General features: G+C 41.0%; 1 protein-coding gene across 2 annotated transcripts in view; it reads left to right on the top strand.

The window, feature by feature from the left end:
- The window catches only part of Corin (corin, serine peptidase), a 211,671-nt gene that overhangs the window by 72,065 nt on the left and 113,362 nt on the right, over positions 1–26,244 (top strand). For both annotated transcript variants that reach the window (XM_052735099.1, XM_052735098.1), the window contains exon 5: positions 6,225–6,409. In XM_052735099.1, the coding sequence (XP_052591059.1) occupies positions 6,225–6,409 (185 nt within the window). The remainder of the gene's footprint in view (positions 1–6,224; positions 6,410–26,244) is intronic.

Below are 26,244 nucleotides of genomic sequence, written 5' to 3'. Positions count from 1 at the left end.
TGTTAATCTCTTATCCCATGGGTCTTGGTAAATGTGCCAAATACTAAAGATAACCAGTGTCCCATCAGTTAGAAGACATGTTTTTGATATATTTTCAGGAGTTGCTTCGTGGCTTTGTGTTATTCTTGCTGACTTAAATCAACTTATCTTTATCTGTTGGTATTTCTTTGAGTTTTTCTGTCCTAAGGGTGAAACCCTAAAGTTGCCAAATAAACAAGACAATCCACCTGTGGATGTTTTATCCATCTTACTGACATTTTCCTATTATGTGGCAAAGATGTCAAGACTGACTAGCATGTGTAGACTTTGCAGTCCTTAGGGAGAGGGAGTTTGGAGTGGGGGGTGCAGGGAAGGTTTGCACCTTTGTCCAGCTCACTCAGCTGGGGAGAAGGCTCTGTGGTGATGGTTCTCCTTCCATATTTGCTACCGACAGCTTTATTCCTAGTGGTGCCTAAGTCATTCTCTGAATATTTCACTCATTTATTCAACAGGTACCTGGTGTCCCTGCTTGTAGACTAGGGAGACAGCTGCAAACAAAATACCCAGGAACCATTGGCCTCATGAGCTTACACTGCATTGGTGGGAGATAAATAAGTCAGCAAAACAGTCTGTAGATGGACAGCTTAATATTGAGACCATTTCTTATTCTGACTCAAGAAGTCCACGACAGTAACTTCCACTTGAATGGAAATTATGCTCACTTCTTCCCTCCATAGGTGGTGACTAATTTTGCTTCCATCTAAATTGTGTTCTTCTGCAGCAGCCCCCTGAGACAAATGCAAACAGCAACCCACAAAACCTGCCATGACTGCATTTGCTGATTCTAAGTTATATAGACTCCTACCCGATTTTAAGCTAATAATAGTTGAACCATCAACTCACATGCCATCCTGTTTCCTCCATCAACAAGTATTTGTTGAGGCCTCATTGGGTGTTGAGGCCTGCAGCTGTGTGCTGGCTAGTCTTCATTTATTTCTTTATGCCTCTGCTCCAACTCTTCCCTAGACACTGTTTCAGCAATGATCACATTCTTGGCTTCTGTGGTACTCACCCCAGGGGAGCCAGCAGTAGGAGATCAGACTGCAGGACAGCCATGTTGACTAGTGATCACCTCATGTTCCTCTCGGTCAAGTTGCAGAGACTGAGTACATCGTTCTATGACAGGCCACAGCTCCTGTGCAGCAGCCTTCCCTCGATGGCTCTCCCTAAGTTGCAGAAATCACCCCTTTCCTTTTTAAACTTAGGTGTCAACAGTTCCTGGCCCCAGACCATTGCACTAACCCTTGCTAGTATTAGGAAACCCTGCCTTCATCAGTGGTTCTTTCAAATGAATACCATGAAGTGCTCCAACTTTAGTGGGTCATCTTTTCCCTGCTGGAACCATGATTATTACAAATAAAGACAAGGTAATCACAGTCCTGATTGTTAGAGCTCCAGTGGTGGGGGTGTGAATAAAATAGAAGTCACAATTATGTGTAGCTCAATAGTGAAATGTCATCCTATTAGTTTCTATGGTTGGAAGTAAGTCAGTAAGCCAGTACATACTCAAGAGGGGGGCTTTCAGAGGCAGGATCAGTAGAAGGCAGAGACCACAGGCAATGTTTTCAGTTCTCCCTGCTGCAAATCATCCTCCCCTATACCCACAAAAAAAGAGTTTTAAATCTGAAGTTCTTCTAAAATATTTTAAGCATAGCTTATCAAAAATAGAATTTGACAACTGCAATATGAGATTCTGAACGGAGATATTTAACAATATTTAAATAGGACATTTGTCTCAAAGGCATTGTACTGCTGTTAGTTTCTTGGTTTTTCTAAGTATAGTTATATGAAATGATTGCTTTTGGGGAACCCAAGGAAAAGCACCTGCACAGGACCTGGTGGTAGTGGTGGGCATAACCAAGAGGCTTCCCCATCTGTGAACTGCAGCAGCGACCTGTGGGAGCCATAGTGGCAGGAACGTTATGGGGGTAACCAATTGTTGTATGCTTGGATTTAAGGCCTGCTCAACAGGAGGAAACATGTGACACAAATTGTAAATCTGGCCTAGAACCCTGGGTTAGGGATCTCCTAGGCCCTAGGGGTGAGCCTACTACCATTATTCTTTCCAGTGGACAAATTATTGACCTGCTCTCTAACTTTGTATCTCCATACCCATCACTTGGTCAGCTCTTGGACTTCATCAGCGAAGTCTCTTTGTGCATCTGATGGTGGCTAAGGCAGATGGTGGCTGGTCAACACGCAGAGAAGAGAATCAGTGATTGTGGCCGGCACAGTCACAAATGGACCATCTATTATTCCAGCCAAGGCTCAGGGACCCATCCTGGAAGAAAGGGCAAAAAGATTGTAGGAGTCAGAAGTCAGAGAGGACCAGAGCAAAACAGTTTCTTCTGGACTTGTTGGGATGACTGTAGCATAAACCCCCAGCAGCTGTGGCTACCTGCCCAAGACCACGCCAGTTGATGTTCCAGCATAGAGTGTGAAGGAGATTCTTGAGATCTCACCTCTGGGCACCTGTGAACAGTTGATATATTTTGGGGATGGAGAGTAAATTTTCCTCGAGAGTTTGGTCTGCAGTAGGTCAAGCACACCCTGGTGGATGCCTCTGAATTCAGGAGTGGATGGACAGCACAAATTGGGCTCAATAGTTTATTAAAAACAAAAGGACACAAAATTAGGGGTTTGGAGGTGATGGTGGATCTGGAAGGCAGTATGGGGAGAAATGAGGGATGAATTTGGTCAGAATATATTGCATGATGGTGGTGGTTATGCGAAATTCTCAAAGAATTTTTATGAAGTATCACTAAACAGTAACTTAAATTGAAAAGGAAATGTTTTTAAAAAGAAAAACATGATTTATAACTCTTAAAAGCCTGCTGGCCATAAGTTTATTTTGTAGTTCTAGCTTATTTAGTAAATTTACATTTATGACTATCATAAAAATTTTCCACATAAGCATCTAGATATTTTAGATGTATCATAATAAAATTCCCTGGAAATAAATTCAGTAATGAAATTATAGATTAAATGAAAAATATTTTTGGTAGTCTAATTATTTAAAAACAACCTTCCTAGTGAAAATACGACAAGCCCCTTTATCACTGTGTGGTAGCATATTTCCAAATTTATCAAACGTGTCAATGAATAATTGTAGAGGTGCATCAGCACTGTCTGCCTTCCCTGGAGTTGAAATGCACCAGGGTCTGTTTTGCACCACATCAAATGTACTTCACACAGCAATGAAGAACAATCAGCCTTTCTAAAATAGTCATTCTGATAGCCCAAGTGGACCTTCTCCAGTTGCCAGCGTGCTGCTGCTTGGATATCGACACTCATATTCCAAAATAGTGTAACCTGTCTCAACACCCTGTTTTCTGTGATGGAAAGCAAAACACATGGATGCTTCCCAGGCAGCTGAATTTCAGGCAAATCAGGAACAAATGGCTCCTCCTTTGCTCACTGTTTGCAAGAGCTCATAGCTATTAATACTCTACCCCCAACTCACTTATCCCAGTCCAGCAATGTAAAACTCATGGGTTTCAGTCGGTTACACCTCTTAGGAGACCTATTTGGAAACACTCTAGACAGTTTTCCTAGCACTAACTTGAGAACAGATGACCTAATGGTATTTTAGTATTTCTAGATCTCCCCAGCACAAGCTTTGAGAAAAATGGCTGTTACTTCTTGCAGTTCAGCAAGGCTGATGGGGTCATCATAGCCTCAGTGCTCCTCTGAGAAACATGCTCTAAAGAGTGAATGTAAATTTACAAAGTGTTCACAATAAGAGAATTATGGGAAATGGTCCAAACTTGACCTCTTCCAAATCCCCCACCATTCAAATAGGGGAACTGAGTCTTGGCATGAATGAACTCTTGGCTCAAGGTCAGATAGTAGTAGAGTATCCATGGGAGGGTCTGGGGTGGGGGACTTAGGAAAATGAGCATGGCAGAGGGTAAGCGTCTCCATGATGATGAGTTAGTTTCCGAATTAAAGACTTAACTTCACGACATGAAGAAAGGCTGCTGGGCCCCTGTGTGAAACTTCATCAGCACTGTTGCCCCGGGAGATACTGAGAAAAAACACAGGATGGTGAGGATTAAGTGGCCTCAGAACCGGAGAAAGTTCCCGTAAATGCTGGGGAGACTTGTCCACTCTTAGTTCTTTCTGTAAATACCTAATGGTGGTTTGAATGAGAATGGCTGCCAGATGCTCATATGCTTGGATACTTCGTCTTCATAGTAGTCCGGCTGGTGGAACTGTTTGGGAAGGATTAAGAGGTCTGTGTTGGAGGCGGTGTGTTACTTGGGGTAGGCTTTGAGGTTTCAAAAGCCCTCGCCTTTTCCAGTTAGTTCTCTCTGTCTCCTACTTGTGGATCCAAGATGTGAGCTCTTAGCTGTTCCTACCACCATGCCTTTGTTCTTCCATCATGGACGCTAACTCTTTGAAACTGTAAGCCCCAAATTAAATGCTTTCTTTTATATGTTGCTTTGGTCATGTGTTTTATCACAGCAATAAAAACACTAAGACACTAATATATTCCTGAGTGCTCATCAGGACCAATTCATGTTTTACGTTCTCAATGTAACTTGTTCAAATGCAAAACTTCTCTTCCTGTACCTTCACTATCAAATTTAGTTACATATTAATTTAAATAGATTATTTTAAAAGATAATTTTAGTATGGCTTTTTAGAGATCAAAAAGATTTTTTTTTATTAGAATGTCATTCATTGTTGGGGGAATGTCTGGTGGTGAAGGCATGTAATACCAGTAGCTTGGTAGTTTGATGTAGGATGATCACAAGTTCAGGGTCTGTTCGGGCTACAGAATGAGTTCAAGGCCAGCATGGGCAACTTAGTGATATCTTATCTCAAAATAAGAACAGGGAATAGGAAATCTAAGATCAGCAGCATGGGCAATGCCCTGAGTATGACCCCATCACCACCACACAATGTGAACATTGAAAACTCTTCCACTTCTTAGATAAAACAAGATCTCTTTTTCAAGGCTCTCAAAGACCATGTGAGATCCAATCTAACCCATGAAGGGCAGGTCCCATCATGTTTCTGTAATCTATGGAGCAAATGGGGTATGCTATACAAGGTTTGTTTAATCAAGGAGTATGTAAAGTCCAGTTGTTATACGAGAATAGACATTGTTGGGTGGTGTATAGATCAAGGCCTCAAAACTCACAGACCAGCTTTCTCTTCTTACCTCTGCCATCATGAAGCCAGTAGTAACAAGTGTGTGACATTTGAATCTGCTCCAGAATCTTCATGGGCCTGTGCTTCCCAGTAAAGGTTTATTACAGTGATCAAACATTGTATGATTCTGTGATATCAAGACTTGAAATAGTTCTTTTGATGGGACTCACACAAAGTTTCTATTTCTTTCCCAATGTCCTTAAAATCCTTTTGAAATGCCTTTGGCACAGAGACTGGCAAAGATAAAATATACACAGTATAGCTGTGAGTCTGAGAAGGTCACTTGTCTCTGAGAGGAGACCAGTCCATGGCCTTGACATTGCTATAACATCCCCATGGCAAACCTGGGATCTAGGAGTGTTTGGTTACACCCAAGCAGGATGAGGGCAAGCTCCTGAGGCATTGTTGCTTTTACTATTAACCAACGGTGGCTCAGTCTTTTACTCTATTAACAAATGGTGGCTTAGTCTTTTACTCTGCAGAATACAAAGCAGAAGTCTGATAAATTTTCCTCTTTTTCTTCTTTTTTTAAGTACACAAGATTTCCTGAGCTGCAACTTGTCTGTGTGAGGTTTCCATGAAAGCCAGGGAGGATAAAGAACAGTTTTCTCTATTTGTCTCTAAGAGATAGCTTGGATTTCTCAAAGGGAAGATAAAAAGTGAGGGTAATATACTTTTTGACCTGCTTTTGCTCTTTCAAATTGGGGGCCTCTCCTTTTTTTTTGTTGACTGGTAGTGTATTTTAACACAAGAATCTTAAGAACAATCATTTGGGAGAAATGCTTCTATAAGAGGTGACTATATTATGTGTTGTGAAACTAGCTTATTCTCCCCAGAATCCATATAATTGGCTGGCTGAAATTGTCACAGGACTGAATATAGAAGTTTAAGTTGCTGACTGTAGGTAATAAATGTAAGTTAATGGCCCACATTAGCTTGCTGCCGGCTAGCTTTAATACCATTATTATTGTCTTGAGAACTGCTCTGTAACGATATTAATCCCGTCCCCTTTCCTTTCTGTTTAGGCGTGGCCTCCTGCCCTGTAGATCTTTCTGTGAGGCTGCAAAAGAAGGGTGTGAGTCTGTCCTGGGGATGGTGAACTCCTCCTGGCCGGATTCCCTGCGATGCTCTCAGTTTAGAGACCACACCGAGAGCAACAGCAGTGTCAGCAAGATCTGCTTCTCGCTGCAGCAGGAACACGGGAAGCAATGTAAGTGTCTGTGTTTCCTTTCAAGGTTTTTTATTCAGACATACCACCAGCTCAGCAATGTATACGTAAATAGGTGTACAGTCTAATATGCTTTAAAAAAAATGAGCAGACATCAGATTAAGAAGCAGGATATTAACAACACCTGGAAATGCCCACAATAGTCTTCTTAATCATCTCACCCTTGCCAAAGAAACCTCTGCCCTGACTCCCATCACCTTAGCTAGCTTTGCTTACTACTGAACTTCATGTAAATAAAATAATTAAATAACGTGTGATAGCTTTGTATCTGTCTTTCTGCATTGGCTTAACATTGTGCTTGAGCAATGCCTTGTGTTGACTGCGGGTTCCATTCCTTCTCACTGCATGCAGTGCACTGAATACTTCATTATACAACAATATATTTCTCTAGTCTGCTACTGATGGACATTTGGGTTACCTGTAATTTCAGTGATGATGAAGAACCATGCTATTACTATTTTTGCACACGTCGTTGGTTGAACATAGTTGTGTGCTTGTTCAGCCAAAGCAGTTCTCTAAACTAGTTGTATGGACTTAAACTCCTGGCATCTATGTGTGAAAGGTCAGCTTGTGTCCCTTCCACTCAAGACATTGGCATTTTCAGTCTCTCTCATTTTTACATTTTTGGTGAGAGCATGAAGGCATCTGTGATTTTAAGTTGTTTTTCCCTGAGGAATTTGATCTTATATTTAAAAATGTATAACTGTTTCACTATCCCTTCTGTGGTACAAATATTTGTCCATGTCCCAATGGTCTCAATTTACAGTTCCATATACAGCATGGATATACCGTATTATGGTTTTGATCTGAAATGTTTCTCAAAGACTCATTTGCTAAAGGCTTGTCTGCTGGTCTGTAGCACTGTTGAGAGTCTGGAACGTTTAAGAGGTGGAGCACAGTAGAATGAAGTTGGGTATCTGGCACCTAGCTCCTGAAGTGGGTATTGGGACTCTGGCCCCTCCTTTCTATTTTTGCTTCCCAGCCACCACGAGGTAAGCCGCCTCATTTACATGTGCCTTTGCCATTATATTTTACCTCTTAGTAGTCCCAAAGTGATGTGGGTGACCATGGACTAAAACCTCTGAAACTCTGAGGCAAAACAAATCTCTCCTCCATTTAAACTGTTTATCTCAGGCATTTTGAGATGCAAAGCTGACTAATACAGATGGTATTTATTGGGTAGATATATGGCAAAGATCTCTGATTATGTTTCCCTGTTTTCAAAACCTTTGTTTCTTTTTTTTTGTACATGGAACAGAAGCAGAGAGAGTTTTGTCTTACTTTATTATGTTTTATTAATTATTTGAAATTTTCATATGATATACTTAGATCATATTCACTCCTCCTCTTCCAACTCCTCTCAGATCCACTTGCTTTCCCTGTCCACCCAACTCTGTGTCTTTATTTAAAAAAATAATCTATTGAGTCTGATTTCTGCTGCCCGTATACTCTTGGTCAACCTAGAAGGTGCTAGATCCTTAAAGAAAATGGACTCTACCTCTCCCAGTAGCTCTCAATGGCCAATAGCTCCTCAGCTAGGGGTGGGATTTATGCCTACCTCCCTACTTCATGCTGGGATTTGGCCTGGCTTAAGCTTGCATGGGTCTTGTGTGTATGTCTCACAACCACTGTGAGTCCATATTTACAATTTCCCTGCTATGTCCAGAAAAAAAATGGTTTTCTTGCAGTCATTTACTGCCCTCGGCTCTCACTGTCTTTCTCCCCTTTCTTCCATAATGATCACTGAGCTTTGGAGGGAGGTACAACATGAATGTTTCATTTAAGACTGAGTACTTAGCACTCTCCTTTTGTCCATGCCTTGACCAGTTGTGAATCTCTGTGTTACTATCCATCTACTGCAAAAAGAAGCTTCTCTGATGAGGGTTGAGAGATGCACTAGTCTATGGGTATAACAATAAGTTATCAGAAATAATTTTAGCAAGATGTCCAGTTAGAGAATAATAGTAGTAGGTTCTCTCCTAGGGCCTATGACCTGCTTAGCCATAGGTTATTTGTCTCTACCATAGTGCCCGGTATGAGTTTCATATTGTGGAGCAGGCTTTAACTCCAATCGGAAAGTTGTTGGTTACTCCCAAGACGTTTGTGCCACTGTTGCATGTATTTCATTGGGTGTGTCTTCTGGTGGGCATGTCTTTCCAGGACAGTCATTGTTATGGCTTACAGGGCTCACAGCTGGGTAAGACTGATAATTATTTTTCTCCTCTGGTAGCACACATAGCACCTTTCATCACTGTGAAAGCTAGCCATTAGGGATGACACTTCCAGGTGAGTATCAGATTGTTTTTTCCCATGTTCTATGACTCAAGTATGTGGTTCAGGAATAGGGTCTTACTGTTTATTCAGTGGATACTCTTAGTCAGATTTGGGAACTTTTATTTGCAGTTTTATTTTGGGAAAGGGAGGCTTTATTTGGATCATGTTTTCAAATCACAGTCCATCACTGAGGGATGTTACTGCAGGAACTCAAGTAGGAACTTCAACCAGGAACTGAAGTAAAGACCATTGAGGCATGATGTTTACTGGTTTGCTCCCTCAGTAAATTGTAGCACTAATCTTAAAATGTCTTATTAATAAAAACAAACCCAGAGCCAGGTATTGGGGTGAATACTGAAAGATCAGAGAAGCAGAACAAGTCATAGCCAAGCTTACCTCGCCAATTCCTCAGCTGATCGTTTCCTCAGACTGAAAAACCTCTGAGTCCTCATCCAAATGGATCTCAGCTGAACTGCTGCTAAAAGCCTAAAAGCTTAAAAAAAACCCTCTAGTTCCTGGTCCTCATGCCTTATATACTTTTCTGCTTCCTGCCATCACTTCCTGGGATTAAAGGCATGTGTCTTTTCCAAGCAAGACATGAGATCTCAAGTGCTGGGATTAAAGGCTTGTGGCACCATGCCTGGCTCTGTTTCCAGTGTGGCCTTGAACTCAGAGATCTGGGTGGATCTCTGCCTCTGGAATGCTAGGATTAAAGGTGTGTGCTACCACTGCCTAACCTCTATGTTTAATACAGTGGCTGTTCTGTTCTCTGACCCCCAGATAAGTCTATTGGGGAGTACAATATATCAACTACAGTAAATTTTACTTACTCAACTACCTTTCTTCTATAGCCCAGGTTCACCTGCCTAGGAATGGCACTGCCCACAGTGGGCTGGACCCTCTTATATCAACTTGAAATTAAGAAAATATATCACAGATATGGCAGTAGACCGATCTGATCTGGACAATTCCTTAGTTGATATTTCTTCCCAGATGGCTCTAGGTTGGTATCATTATTTTTAATTTAAAAAGTTTTAAAATCAAAATACAATTAAATTATTTTCCCCTTTTTCTTTCTTCTCTCCAACCCATCCCATGTACCCCCATTGCTCTCTCAAGGTCATGGTCTCTGGAATCTTTTACTTTAATTGAGATATATATATATATATATATGTGTGTGTGTGTGTGTGTGTTGTGTTCATAAATATATAAAAACAATATACTTGTTCTGTATAACTTTTTTGATCATAAATGATTTTGTATTTTACCAAGTGCTTTCTTTATGTCTGTTAAGATCTATTGTTTTCTTTGTATTAGGTTATATGGTGATAACTCCATTTTTGTTTAGACATTGGTGATAGTCTCATTCTTGGTAAGACTTACTAGAGACTTACTGATTATATCTGCCTTTTCAATGAATCTTTTCTGGTTTATTGCATTTTTTTTTCTATTGTATGATTGATTTATATTTCTTTAATTTATACTTATATTGTGTTATTTCCTTCTTTCTTATTTTTGGCTTTAATTGCCAAGAGCTCAAAGTTGGGAGGATTTTCCAAATGTCTGTCTCTTATTATTTAGCATTCTCTGTCACCATTCCCCTTTCCTCAGCAAGTGACTCCCTGGTCATAAAAGACCTGTTTTGCCCACATACATGTCTTTCTCTGGAGCAGGGCATTCTCAATTCCTGTGCTTGCTCCTTAGCTTCATAGGGTCGCTTGCTGCACAGTATAAAGTTTTCTTTCTAACCACCACTGGTGCTGCTTAGCTTTGCCTTCGTTTTCTTTCTATTGTGGTGATAAATATCATGATCAAAAACAACTTCCAGAGGAAATGGTTTATCTCTGCCTGCAGTCTGTAGTTCATCTCAAGGGAAGTCAGGAAAGGAATCTGGAAACAGAAGTTGAAGCAGAGACAGTGAAGGAATGCTACTTACTAGATTGCTTCCCATGGCTTACTCAGTCTGCTTCCTTATACAACTCAGGACCACCAGCCTAGAAGTGATACTACCCATGGTGAGCTTGGCCCTCCCATATCAACCATTAATTAAGAAAATTTTCACAGTCTTGCCTATAGGCCAATCTAATTTTCTCACTTGAGGTTTCTGTTTCCAGGTAACTCTAGCTTTGGCAAAAGTGGACAATAAAACCAACCAGAACAGTTTTCATGTAAGAATTGCCTTTAACTTTAAATTATCCTTTTCCAAGGTATTGATACTCACCCAAATCTATTCAGGGTTGTAGAGATGGCTCAGTGGTTAAGCTCTTGCCATTCAAGAATGAAGAGTCTAGACCAGCTTTTGGATCTTCAGACCCAGAACCCAAGTAAATGCCCAGTGGGAGTGGAGACTGCCTTCTGTTCAAGTCCGAGAAGGCAGAGACAGGGGGTCCCCGGATCAAACTGGCTAAGGAGAACCGCTGTGCAGTCAGGCTCTGGATTTGGGGGAGAGATGCTGCTTCATTTTACAAGGTGGAGGAATAATGATGATAATTCCTAATGTCAACCTCAGGCATCCACAGGCATGAGCACTCACAAGCACTTACAGTCACTGCAATGATTTGAACAGGACTGGTCCTATATATTTGATTCTTTTTTTTTTTTTTTTTTTTTTTTTTTTTTTTGGTTTTTTTCGAGACAGGGTTTCTCTGTGTAGCTTTGCGCCTTTCCTGGATCTCGCTCTGTAGACCAGGCTGGCTTCGAACTCACAGAGATCCGCCTGCCTCTGCCTCCCGAGTGCTGGGATTAAAGGCGTGCGCCACCACCGCCCGGCGGTCCTATATATTTGAATGCTTTGTCATTAGTGAGTACATTGCTTGGCAGGGCTTAGGAGATGTGGCCTTTTTGGAGTAGGTGTGGCCTTGTTGGAGGAAGTACATCACTGTGGGGTGGGCTTTGGGGTTTCTGAATCCCAAACCAAGCCTAGTGACATTCTCTCTTCCTTCTGCCTGTAGAGCTGGATATAGAACTCTCAGCTCCTTCTCCAGCACCATGTCTGCCTGTGTGTTACAATGCCTTCTGACATGCTGATAATAGACTAAAACTCTGAATCTGTAAGCAAGGCCCAAATAAATGCTTTCCTTTATAAGAGTTTCTGTGGTCATGGTGTTTCTTCACAGCACTAGGACATTGACAAGAATACCCTCACTTGTGCCCACATCCAAACACACACACACACACACACACACACACACACACACACACACACACACACCACAAAACAAAACCCCTATTTGGTCTGTTTGTCTTAGAGTAATTATTTTTTCTGTACTTCTAGAACATTTTGTGAGTTACTCTATTCCAATTGTTTTCAACCTTCCTAATGCTGTGACTCTTTAATACAGTTAAATATTACTGTTAAATAAACGCAATACTCCTTGTATTGTGGTGACCCCCCAACCGCAAAATTATTTTGTTGCTACTTCTTGACTGTAATTTTGCTACTGTTATGAATTATAAATATCTGATCTGCAGGATATCTGATATGTGATTCCCAAAGGGGTCATGACTGAGTCTATTCTCTTTAGTTCATTTCTTTGTATAACTTAGATTACCCTAATTCACCTCTGATGAGGGTTTTAGCAACTGGATTATTCCATGATGCTAGGGTGTCTGTCTCTACCTTCACTGATGACATTTTTTTAAAAAAATTTATTTATTTTACATCTTGACTGCATCCCCCCTTCCTTCATCCTCCTTCCCCCACCCCCTACAATTCACCCCTTCTCCATATTCACTCAGAAAAGGGCAGGCCCATAATCAGCAAAGTATGGCTGCCATAAGACCAAGCACATTTTTATGTTGATTCTCCCCTGAGTTTTCCAGACCAATATCACTGTCTGTTCACTCCATTTCTTGGACTATTTCTCAGAATAACAATTACAAGTTGGGTTCTCTAGAAATAATAACTAAGAGGAAGTCTGAGATACACTTACATATTAGGATTCAGTCTGTTTGTTGTAGAGAGGAAAGAAATCAGCTTTTGATGGAAGGAAAGATTTGGAATATGATCCAGGCCCATCATAGCCTCAGCCATATTCGAGGGTACTCTGGAAGGTAATTGGTCTCAGTAAGAAACGGCCCACGCTCTGCCCAAATAGTCAAATCTTTCAACCTTTACCTCCGTCAGCTATTGATGGTGTCCTTTCTGGGAAGAGCTTACCCTTGAGCTTTCTACACCATTATGTGGATAAGCCAATGGTCTGAAGGTCTTGAAAGCTAAGGGCTGTCAGCTGTTGGATAGAGCTACAAGTTCTTTCTTGAAGTAGAGGAACATAGAGTGGGTCCAGGTCACTTAATTTAATGGAAAATTGAGATGACTTTGTTCCATTTTTTTTTGTAAGACTCCATCTAACTCTGATTTATGTCTGTTCTGAGGTGCATTCCTCCAGAGGATCTAAGCTGGAGAGCCAGAGAGTCACTGTGTTCCTCAGATCCTGGGAGAGGTCCGATTTCAGTTACTTTTATTCTCAGAACAACATAGTTGCTGAAATTTCTACTTACTTTCAGAAGATTTCTGATTGGCTCTTTAGTCTCTTGCTTTTGTGGTAAGTGCCATGAGGAGCCTCCCTCCCAGGCAACAGGCCCCCTTCTGTGTGTCGCTCCTTGCTACCCAGCCACTGGTTACCAGCCACTTCACTCCTATAGGGCTGGAAAACATTGATGGCTCCTGGGACTCTTTGCAGTGGCCCCGTGTCCAGATTCTCAGTTGTAGCGGTGTGGCACAAACTGGCATATTCATGAAGGGAAAGCATGCATAGAACATGGAATTTTTTTCTTCTGTTCCTTTTTTAGATCGTGTTTTAATTGTATTTCTCCCTTCTCTTTCTATTCTTCTAATCCTCCCACATACCCCTCCCCATTCTCCTTCAAGTTCCCAGTCTTCTGTCAGAAGGTGGATCCTTGCTCTGTAGTTACTTTTCTCTGGGATCTTGGCAGCGCATGACCTAATTATCTCCTTAGCTCTCAGTTGCTTTTAAACAGAATTTTCTTGTGTTTTATCTGCTTTTTCTATTTGTTTTTGATGGAGACCCTGACCGCTCACAATTTATTATACTGCGTCCAGAAGGAGAAATCGATCTTATTTCTTTTGAACACATTGTTTTAGTGTGCTATTAATTCCTGACCTCCACTCCCTCACTCCTGCAAAGATGTTGCAATATGCCATCAGAAGGATGAGGGAGTAGATCTGGAAGGGTCACTCAAGTCTTCCTTGCTTCAGTTATGTTTGTTTCTGGTTGGATGGAAACACTTAGTGTGTTTTAAGTGGTCATTTTGAAAATACCACAATTGACATAGGATTTAGGAATCCATAAAAAGTCTGACAGTCAGAATCCACCCTATTGGTCAAAAGTAGCTTTTGAAAGTCAAACACGCACTCACATCCGTATCCACAATTCAGTAAGTCACCCTGAGATGTCACTGGGAATATCAGTTCTCCACCATCAGGAAATGTTGCAGCACTTCTAATCTTGGAAAAGATTGATGGTTTGGGGGCAAGATGGTGTAACAATTATAATTGGAACCATGTGTTCAATAGAGTAGTAATTTCTTAAGTACAGCAATCAGAGTCAGAGTCCTTTTAGGTTATACTTATTTTTAATGTAACTTTTTTTTCTCTGAAAATGTTTTTTTTTTCTGAACTGTCATCTGTTTGATAAAATATTTTTCTAGAAATTTTAATAATTTTTTTCTGCCTCATACTTGGTGGGCCAATAGGCTCATCCCCAATATATTTATAATTCTTATGCTCTAGAGAAAACCACTGATACATATGACTTTCATGTATGTATAAGAATATAACTTCTAGTATACCTGTATGCCAACGGAAAAGGGTTCATGTGCTAATAATAATTTTATACCAAGTAGAAAAGCATTTATTATATCATAGAATCATACAGGGGCTTGTTCTCTAAGGACACTTGACAGGCTACCCAGTGCAGTCTCTTTCTCGTGTTTTTTATTCATTGAGCAAACGGAGTGCCTGTTCTATCCTGATTATCATCCCAGGGACTCCGAAAACGTGCAGTTGATAATGGCGAGCGTAGTATTAATCTGTATCCATGCAATGCAGTGCTTCTTAACCCTAGGTGATTTTTCAGCAGCTCCCATTTTTCCCATGGGAATGTTCGTTAATACATGCTGACACTTTTAGTTGTTACACCTGAGTAGACAAGAGGATGTATGACTAATTGAGTCCATTATTGATAGCAGCCACCCTAAGTACAGCACCCCCCCCCCTTTTTAAAATGTGGTGTGATCCAAAATGTCAGTCAGTGATGCCGAATTGAGAAACTCTGACAGAGGTTTATGTTCTGAAAAGTTTCTTTCTCAAATTCCATCATCATCATCATCATCATCATCATCATCATCATCATCATCATCACAACCACCGCCAAAGTATGCTTCATGACATTTAAGGGGAACTAACCGTAGTCTATGACAAATACAAGTAAAAAGAAACAGAAGAATGTCAGTGACTCGTGTCAACAGGTTGATATTCAGAAATTGCAGAGACATGGGATAATCGACAGGAGAGCAGCATGGAGTCAATTCCATGGATGAGCAATGAGTATTTTCGTAGAAAAGATGTCCTTCTTGGCAAAGAGGAAGGCAACAGGTGTTCTCATGGAGGCAACAGATGCCGTGAAGCGGTGCTGATGTTGGGTTCCTGCTTAGCCTCAGTCGTGAGTTCTGAGTAAAAGCTGACTCCTGTCTTAGTCCCCTCCCTGTCACTTGTGAAGTAATTTGGCCCGTGACAGTAGTACCCACCCCCTTCTCCTTTATATTTGGTACCGCATTCTCTCCACAAAGCACTTTCACAGCTGTTGTTAGCTCCTTTTGCTTCAAGTAAGTCCCTGAGGCATTTTCATCTCCATTTTATAAATTCAGAAATTGAGGGTGAGAAAGGTCATCCAAGGGTTATTTTAAATCCAGCCTCCCACCCCCTCCAACCTCCCACTTTGGCTTCCACCAAATAGTCCACCATCCTGGGAGTCAATTAGTAACCCTTGAAGGCTACCCTTTCTCACAAGAACTCTCCAGTGTCTTTCCAGACAGCATTGAGCCAAAGTCTACAACCTGTAATAACTGCTTTTCCCAAGGCATGGTTCTGCGAATTCAATTCATCTCCTCTTAGCCGCCTTTAAATCAGTCATAATTCCTAAGACATTTTGTTCTCATATAGGACACAGAGTTGTCTTATCCTTTCTATCGCTGGGCCCTGCAAAGTAAATAACGTGCTAAAGTGATAATGCTGTGGGAACTGTTCTTCAGAGGTTTCAAAATAAACATTTGTGCGTGTTTCCATAGCCAAGTTGAGAGAACTCAGGGGGGCTACAGTTCAAGGCCCATCAATCATTCTGAGCCTTCCAACTAATCCCTTACTTTACCTTGGTTGTAATCATATATGGAAAGTAGTTTTTAAATAGTATTTCTGTGAGTCTAAAGAGACCTCCTGCCACGAAAGAGCGTTAGCCATTTATTCTTTCATTTTCCTCCTCCTTTTCCTAGTATTGTATTTGTCTAGCTCTCGTTGCTGATAGCAACCACTGCATGGTATCAGACTCCCTAATTGTAGTTTCTGGATCTTGGTAAAACACACTCTCTCAATTTCTATTGAATCACAGGTTCATTTCAGAGAGATTAGGCCATACTATTTCTTTGTGATTCTTAGAACCAATGTTTTGACAATGATTATAGGCAGTACCATGAAACTATTAAAAACAAGCCATGCACTTTTCATTACAAATGACCAGCTTTAGATAAAATGTTTTTCCCAGAACCTCAATTCTTTCACATTTATAACTTTAAATTGTTTATATTTTTAGATCACACAAACAGCTTTTCTATACATAGATGTTATCTCTTATTAGAGCCTTGATTTAGCATCAGATGACTTAAAATAGAGCCTTAATGGTTTTATTTTATTACTGTTGGGACTTGAGAAAGTTGAAACCCTTCCAACATCTCTCTCCTCAATTTCATGACACAGGTAACAAGACTTGACTGTAGAACCATTTTCCCCCTGAGATAATATATTTCAGACAACTTTGGAAGGCAGGATGCACTTTGCATGTTCGAAAAGTTTCAGTTCACTGTCCACTCTCTTTGTGCCAGGTGCTTTATTCTAGTTGAGAACATGCCCATTGCTCATGAAGAGATAGATATTTAAGCACAGACTGGGACCTTAGCCAAGGAGTCGACCTCAAATGGCATATTTGAGAGAGACATGGGTTAGGGCAGGTTGGGGGTGGGTTGGGGGGCTATTCAGTGAAAGAAAGATGGCCTAAGGAGTAGCTTGTTGGAATTTGATGTGGCTTGATGGTAGAGTCCTCGCCTACTATGCAAGAGACCATGGACTGCGAATCAGGACAGAAAAGAAGTAAATTATTAAACCAGTTGCTGTAGCAGGCAGCTGGCAGTATATTCAAAGGGAAAGTATCAAATACTGTGTACAAGTACACAGCCCTCTAGTCTGAGAGTGAGCAGGACATTTTCCTCTTACACTCTTTGATTGATAGGACTTAGTACAGACCTCAAGCGCTACTTCTAAGAAGAGATGTGAGAGTCAGAAAAAGGATGTAGGAAGCGAGGCTACATCCTGTGTGGGAGGCTTCTGTCCCTCCAGAACACTTTTCTGACATGGCCCACTCCCCAGCACTCTGCCTACATGCTAGACTCCTTCCTTTGCCTCTACTGATACCGTGATTGTTGATATCCCACAGGGTTGCATTTTGGACCTTTCCTTCTTCTCAAGGCTTTTTCCTTTCCTCTAGGAATTCTCATACATGCTCACAGCCACATAAGAACAGACAACAAAAGCCTATTTTATCTATTTCCCTAAGTTTAGATCCACATTCTCCAACTTCGCTTCCAAGAAAAGTTTCCCTGTCAGTGTCTCCAAGGCTTCTGTCCATGTTGCCTGCACACCGCAGTCCATTCCTCCTTTGCCTTCGAATCCCACTCTTCTCTGTACTGATGTCTGCTCTCGACTCCCAGAGAGGGCTCCACGTCCTCTCGCTGCTTAGGTTCGCTCTCCTTTGCTGTTTTTCCTCATCATTTCTCTCACCTCTTGACAGTGAAAAGCAGACTTCATCCTTAGGCCCCTTCCCTCTGGTGACTGAATTCAGGCTCGTGGCTTTAAATGCTGCTGACACCCAAACTAGCCCAAAGGTAGGTCTCTACTACACCTTCCTTCTGAATTCTGGACCTATGTGCATACATGTGTTTTTGTATGCACACATGTACACAAGAACAACACATACACATACTCTCTCTCTCTCTCTCTCTCTCTCTCTCTCTCTCTCTCTCTCTCTCTCTCTCTCTCTCTCTCACACACACACACACACACACACACACTTCCTTCTTTTTCTTCCCATGTGAATTTCTAAAAGCCTCGTCAGAGGTGTACCAGCCAGCATGATACTGCCTTTGTCTCTTTCCTCTCATCCCTGATTTTCCCATCTGAATAAATAATAACTTTGTTTGTGTCATTATTGTATCCCCAAACTTGGGTTATTTCTGAATCTCCTTTTTGCCCACACTGATGTGTGTGATTAGTCAGCAGACTTCATGGGGTTTTATGTCAAAATACACGTGCAAACCAACCAGTGATCAGTCACTATCTTCACAACCACCGCTTGAGGCATGTCATCCTGGTTCATGCCGAGCTGCCCTTCTTATCCTTTATCAGCTCCCATGCTGCCTTCTTAAGCTCCTGTAGATCAGGAGAGAGTCAGAATATAGATCAGGCTGGCCTTAAGCAATTCCATGAGCTTCCTGAGTACTGGGATTGTAAGCATGCCTCACTACAGTCAGCTTGGAAGTTCTTCAAAAGACTAAAATAACAAGAACCACTCTTGCTGTATGGCCTTTTTCCCTCACCTGTACCTTATAATCCAGGCTCTCAGGAAGCACACGGAAGAGGTTACAGCCAGCCTGATCTCCATTCTGACTCTCACCTGATTCTCCACACAGCAGCAAAAAGGGATCCTTGAAAAGTTCATATTCCTCCTCTGAAGAAATTTTAAACTCTACCCATCTCACTCAGCACTGAGACTACTAGTCCAGACAAACGTGGGTCCTCCATCAGACTGCTGTATGACACCATCTGAGGGAGGACACTCACATAGAACTCTGTGTGAGCCTAGACCACTGCAGCCTTCCACCGCAGACATCCTGCTCTTCACTATATCTGTCTTCTCACCCAGTACTTTCATTTTGCACTCTAGGCTCTAACTAGTCTGTTCCATTTGCCCATATCACAGTATTCTGATATATGTGTATATTTGATTCTGATATATATGTATATATATATATATATATATAATCTGTATATATAGTATACTAGTATTCTGATATATATGTATATCTAATTCTGTTATATATATAGTATCTATATATAGTATACTAGTATTCTGATAATATGTATGTATGTATATATGTATATATATGTATATATGTATGTATTCTCATTTCTTTGTACCTTTAAGCATGTGTCTATAAGGTTGTAACATAGGGCATTCTAGGGAGAGTAGGCAAAGGAAAGGTAAGTAAGAGAAGCCATACAAGTAGCAGCGGTTCTTGTTATTTTAGTCATGGATCCATTATTACAAAGAACTTCCAAGCCAGCTGTAGTGAGGCATGCTTATAATCCCAGCACTCAGAAGGCTCATGGAAGAGCTTAAAGCTTCCTGATTTACATAGGATGTCTTGTCTTAAGAAAACCAAACGAAATCTAACCAAACCACACTACCACACCACCACCAACAAAAGAAGGTGTATTAGTCAGGGTTCTCTAGAGTCACAGAACTTATGATATTTCTCTCTCTCTCCCCATATATATGTATATATACATACACACACACACACACACACACACACACACACACACACACACACACACACACATATATATATATATATATGTATGTATGTATATGGTGTGGCCCACATTAAAGGTGAGCCTTCTAGCTTCAATTCTGGATTCAAGGTGTGTGTCTTCCCACCTAAAGACCCGGATCAAAGGCATGTTGTTGTTTTTTTGCCTCAAGATCCAGATCACAAGTGTGCCCTCCATTGCTGGATGATAGGTCATTCCAGCTATAGTCAAGTTGACAATGAAGAATAGCCATCACAGAGGGAAACATCTGGATTAATTTTTCTGGGATTAGAATTTGACCTTGCTCTGTATTGAAACTTATTTTCATAAACCATCTCACCGCTGACATCTTCTTTTGACCATGGACCACTGGACCTGCTCACTTTGGACCATGCCTGTTCTATGGGAGCCACAGTCCCATTTTGCCTTTGCTGTGCATATACCCAGCCAGAAAAAGCACAGCAAATAAAAACTCATTCTTGTTGAGCTTGGGGGCTGCCTGTTCCCTCCGGGCTCAGTTGCTCTTGTTTAGATTGTTGGTGATTAGGAGTCTGCCCTCTACCAACTGTGGCTCTGCTTGAAGTAACACGGTGTTTTCTGACACAAAGTGGGAGGATTGCTCTCCTCACTTGTGCCCCTTTGCCACACTGGACAAGTCAGCTGCTTGGCCAGAGGTTGGTCAGGGAGTCAAGAGCGTGGGTCAAGCCCGGGGTTCCTTACAGAGGACTATCATGCTTGGTGTGTAGAGATCAAGGGATCTATTGATTCTTGGTTCAGCGTTTTGCTCCAAATCAGAAATTTTATTTGTGATTCATATTCCCATAAAATGTGAGAATTTTCAGTAACAAAGCAAAAATCCCTTTCGATATTAGAATATAATGCAATTCTAAGCCCATTTTGATGCACATTCCAATTAAAACTCTCCAATAAGAATGTTGCTCTTCATAGTCTAAAGGATTCAGACCATCCTCTATTTTAATTTTTGATCTAGCTTCATATCGTCGTCGCTGGTTAACTTAATCCTGTGTAACACACCTTTATACAACCAGGCCAAAACCCTTTCCATTCTTCCACCTTTCTCATGGGAGGACAGGTTCCTGTCTGGGTGTTTTGGGAGGACAGGTCCAGGAAGCTCAAGCAGTCCTTGGAGCTGGACTACAGTGATGCGGTTGCCTAGTAACTCAGACATCATAGAGCCTGAACTCTTAGCCCTGGGCCCCCCAGTGAAACTGGCACAGGATTAAAAATCATGTCAAAATCTGTGACTCTCTTCTGAAGTCAAGACTTCATGATACCAAACAGCATTGCCGTCTTCCTGACGGTGACCCCAGCAATCAGAAGGCAACTTGAGGTCTCCGTTTTCAGCAGCTTGAGCCTATGTTTATTTTGTGTCTAAATCCCCCACACATTTAAACAAAATGAGCTAAGCTCTGAGGCAGGATGGCAATATTCCACAGCTGAGTCTTCCCAAATATTTTGCTCATGTTTCCCTAAAAAGATTTTGAAACGCGACACTTTGAAATCTCTTATACAACTTCAAGTTAATATCTAAAAACTCAATGATGATTGTAAATGGTGGCAGACAGTACGAATTAATGGGTATTTTAATAATTGCAATTTTGAAATGAACCTTGTATTACTCCTCTAGATGTGTTGAATGGAACTGAAGTCCCAAAGTGGGTTGGATTTATTTACTGTTCAAAAATTATAAGCTCCTCTTGTAAGGTTCAGCAAAATTTTACATTGTTACTTTTTGTCTGAATTAATTTCTATTTCTCTTCTCTCGGAGAATTTCATTTTGGCTCAGTAACTAGTTAATACTTATCTCTGAAACAACACTATGTAGAAAAATAGAAATTAGTGCTTTAAAATTGTTCTCTCTGTTGTGAGACTGAGTATCAATAGTTTCTTTGTGATTAATTTATTATGATACTTTTGATTTAAATATTGGTAAATATTTGTGAATAATCGCCCTGCTTAAATTTGAGATTCGTCAGAAATTCGTATTTTGATATTCTTGTTGTTTGGGAGGTTTTGATTTTTAAAGAACAGCTTTGTGGGGTTGGGGAGATGGCTCAGAGGGTAAGTTATTGTTCTTCCAGAGGACCTGAGTTCAGTTTCCAGAGCCCTGGGCAGCTCACAGCTGTAGCTCCACCTCCGGGGCACTTAACACCTCCAGCCTCCACACCTGCACTCATGTGTACATATCCACACACAGATACATGCACAAAATCATAATTCTTTAAAATAAAATCTGGTTTGTGCAGAGGGTATCAGGAAATTAATACTATTCATGTTTTCATTTTAGATGTCAATGTTTTGGAAACTTGTTCACACAGTTAAGAACACAGTAATAGAAGATGTTTTATTGTAATGATGGTGTTCAACTGTTTGAGCAACTTTCCTGTCTTATGTCAAAATCACATAGTAATTAAACTGTCGTTGACACACAAAGCTTGTGAGGAGTTTGGTGTATGCCAATAAGGAATTTCATGTTCTCCATTTCTGGAAACATTACCAGGAGTTCGGGGTTTATGTATTATTCTTTCACTTAATGGAACTTTAAAAAACCCTACATACTCTTAAAAAAGTTAGGAAGACTAACATATTGATTTCAGTTTGTCTTTGGCAATATGGTAATTCTTGACAAAGTGTATTGCAAGTTACCATGTGTTTAACAAAATATCGGCGTTGTTAATTTTATCAATTCAATTTACATTAAATTGACCTAAGTGATAAAAACCATCTTCAGTGGCAAGTTTATTGGTCAGCATTAAGCACTGACAGTGAAAAGCTAACTTAAGTTTTTAATTTTTAAATTTGCATGCAATATGATTCATAGTTTTGTGCACTGGTCCATAGGTTTTAACATATCGTATATTTTTGTAACCATTAACAAAATCAGATAGTTATAGAACAATTCTCTCAAAACATGTCATGCTATCTCTTGTCTGTGCCTCTCTGCTCCTTATACTCTCCTTACAACCTCTGGGAATCACCAATCTAGGCCCCAAATCCGTAGTTCCAACATGCTGTGTAAATAGACTCATACTGTGTGCTACCACTTGAAGCTAGCTTCTTGCACTTAGCATGGTAACTCTGTCATTCAACCACACTACCATGTGTATCAACGATTTACTCTTTTATAGTGCTTATTAATACTTCACTGTGCAGATGGATTCCAATTCATTTATTCACTCATTTGTTGAAGGATATTTAGTATCCCCTCCCCAGGGTTCTTATAGCTATGAAAATTATTGCTACTCTAAACATTTATTTACATTAAAAAATGCTTCTTTGTCTGTGTGGTATGTGTATGTTTTTGTGCATGTATGTGTGTATGTGTGATGCGTGTGTATGTGTGTATGTATGAGTGTGTGTGCATGGGTGTGCTTGCGTGTGAGCACATGTATCTTTGAGCCAGCAGTTGACTTTGGGTATCTCCCTGTGTTATTTTCTGCATTACGTTTTTAAGTGTTGCTTACTGAACCTTGAACTCACTGTTGTAGCTACCCTGGCTAGCCAGGAACTTCCAGGATCCTCCTGCCTGATCAGAGCCCCTGTGCAGTGAAGACTTACCCTCTAAGCCTTCTTTAAGGCCCACTTAAAAATTTTTATCATGTTGAATTTTATCAAATGTTTTTCCTGTATCTGTTGGCGCGATCATGCAGTTTTACTTCGGCTTGTTAACAGAAGAATTACGTTGATGATTGTCTGTTGCTTTATCTGTGTGCCCTGAAAAGTGCTGCTTGTCCGAGTGTTGTGTGCCTCGGCATGACTTCCTTCGTGTTTGTCCTATTTGAGTTTTTCTGAGAAGCTTGAGTCTGAATTTATACCTTTGATTAGATTTATGAAATTTTAGCCGCTAGCATTCCAAAGCTTCTTTTCTATACAAGTCTTATTCTGGTGCCTTTTGGTCCTCAGTGACAGGAGGTGGAAGATCTCTGGCTGTTCATGGAAGTTCCCTGACTGATGGGCGTTGGGACCACTTTCCAATCATTCTCTCCCTGTCACTCACTCAGTAATCAGGAAGTCCACCTCCCCTTCCTTGTCCCTTCACTCTGCCACATAGTGGCGATTCAAGACAGTTTATTGTATGTTTTAGTTTTAAACTCATGTTTGATTCCCTCTCAGCTGTTCTTTCTGGACTGTGGATTTTTATTCATTTGCGATTTCTTGTCTCCTGCTTGACTCTTTCTTCAGGGAGCATGGTTATAGTGGGTGCTTTAAAGTTATCAAGTAATTTCCACATCTAGATCACCTCAGGAATGGAGTTGTTGTTTGCATTCTCATTCTGGAGTTGCTGGGAATGACCTGCTTCTGTGTATGTTGTTCTAAAATGACACACCAAGTTCGACTGTATTGTGTGACTGACTGTGAGCCCTGTTAGAAATTTCATTGCCTTTTGTCCATTGCTCGCTTTAATTCAGCATTCCTGGCTTGATTTGGTTCAGTCACATGCCCTATTGACCCCTGTGGACTTTAATTCCATGGCAGGACTGTTCCAGGAAGTAACCTGGCACACGGCTGTGAACCACACTGTTGTTCACTTTTCAGATCTTTGATATTCTTCACCTCAGCTCCATGCATGCATGCCTGGAGGATAAACTAGGACTTAGTGAAGTACCTTAACAAATATTACTCTTCCATGAATTTGCAAAGGTTTAATGGAGGGGGGTAGGACATGGGAGGGCTGGGGAGAGATAAATGATATATTTTAATTAAGATAAAATAAAAAGAAAATTGCCCCAAATCACTTCCTTCTCTGTGATTTTGCTGTGTTTCCTTGACTCCCATGCACCCTTCAGCCTGATCAGGGACAATACCAAGCTTGGCTGTTGTAGCCTCTGCTCTCTGAACACGCAGCCTCAGAGCTGGGGCTCTTTTCCAGAGAAACTCCAGGGCTTGTAAGCAGTGCCAAGGGTTCCCAGCCCCGCTGCTTTGCTGGACCCCTTCCTCTGGCTCCTTTGATCATCCCATTCTATTCTATTTCTAAGCATGGCATATTTTATATGGATGGTGTATTTTGTTTGACCCCCACCTATTGCATATGTCCATGGTGATACTGCCCCCATTTCACTTTGGGGGATATAGCGAGGAGAACACTCACCTGGAACACTCCCCCATCACTCCCCAGGCTTTCTGCTGTTCTTTCATTGGCAGACACAGCAGACAGTTCTTCTGTCTAGTGTAGCCTTGAACTTTTAATTCAGAGCGAAAGGCAGAGTGGAACATTCTGACTCACCCTTAGCTGTAATCGCAGCTTAGAAACCTCATTTTTTACTCCTAATTTTAATATGTACTTAGATGGACAGATTGGCAGGCAAACAGATAAAAAACAAACAAAACAATGCCTGGACAGGAGTTTTGTTGCCTCTCCTGTTTGTCTGAGTTGTTGCAACTTCACCCTAGAAGCCGGGCAAAATATGCTCTTTGACAGAATTTGGGGTGAGAAGGCAAGGAAGCTAGGTGTTGGCTAGTTTCATTGTTTATGTGTTTTGGATCCTGGGTGTTGTAAATCCCCGGAGGACGTGCAGTGGCAGGTTGGGAATGGATAAGAGGTGTGTCTTTTCTTTGGTCAGTTGCAAAGGGGCACTGTGAAAAGGCAGATGGGAAAAGAAAAAGATCTTTGATGACATCACCCTGGTGGTGACTTCCGACACGTAACCCAGTGCTCCTGGGGTGAGATCAGAGGCAGCGACAGAAGAATCTTTGGATTCTTGTCGACTTATTAGTCTGACATGCTCAGATGGCAACAGCTTGTCTCAAACAACGTGGAAGATGGGGACTGACACCCGAGGTTGTCCTTTGACTGCCATTAGGCAGCATGACATGTGGGTACCCTCACATACTCACACACATACACCTATCTCTGACTATGTAGTCAAGGAAAGCCCTTGCTTAATGGAAACATATCTCATAGTATTGCAGTATCTGTGTATTGTTCTGGTCCTTCTTTTAAAATGATGATCTCTATCTGCAGACAGATGCATATATGATTAAATATGAAAATGATTGCATTAACATACCTGACAAATGTCAAGAACAGAAAAGCTCTGGGTAACTGTGGAGATAGGTTAGTGAAATATAAATCCATATAAAATATGCCATGCACATAAATGGAAGAGCATTCATTAACCATGTAAGTGGTCAGATAAGATTGCTCATGAATCACAGCTTCTCTCTGCTCTTTCATGGAAATATTGCCATTTTTCTTTTCTTGTTTTTTTTTTCATGTTCATGTATGTAAATCTCAAAACAGGGCATAGGAAAGATGTAGTTATTGGGTTTAGAACTGCTGATGTCAGCCTGGTAGGCAGGAGTTTCGAGGTCCGGTTTCATTTATCTTGTGGATGTCAGTGATGTCTGACTTAATCTAGGCGGAGAATTTGCACTGGAAATAAGTCTTCTGGATGGCTGACTTCTAAATTAAGGAAATGCGAATGCGTAGATCTACCCAGTATAGAACAGCAGTGGCAGAAATAAAAGAGCCTCAAGGTATTTTTATTTCAAGAAGTCTCTTCTTTTGGATGTTGGATGCAGATGCAGACATGAGTACACTGACCATTTATTTGTTATTCATAGCATATGTGTGCTATTTTTGTGAAGCAAAGCTATGCGAGTTGATTTGACTAGAGACTTAGACCAAGAAAAGCCTCACTAC

The sequence above is a fragment of the Peromyscus californicus genome, unplaced genomic scaffold, assembly GCF_007827085.1.
Source record: "Peromyscus californicus insignis strain IS unplaced genomic scaffold, ASM782708v3 Scaffold_13__1_contigs__length_99412109, whole genome shotgun sequence".
Classification (NCBI taxonomy): Eukaryota; Metazoa; Chordata; class Mammalia; order Rodentia; family Cricetidae; genus Peromyscus; species Peromyscus californicus.
This window is presented reverse-complemented; position numbering and strand designations above follow the sequence as displayed.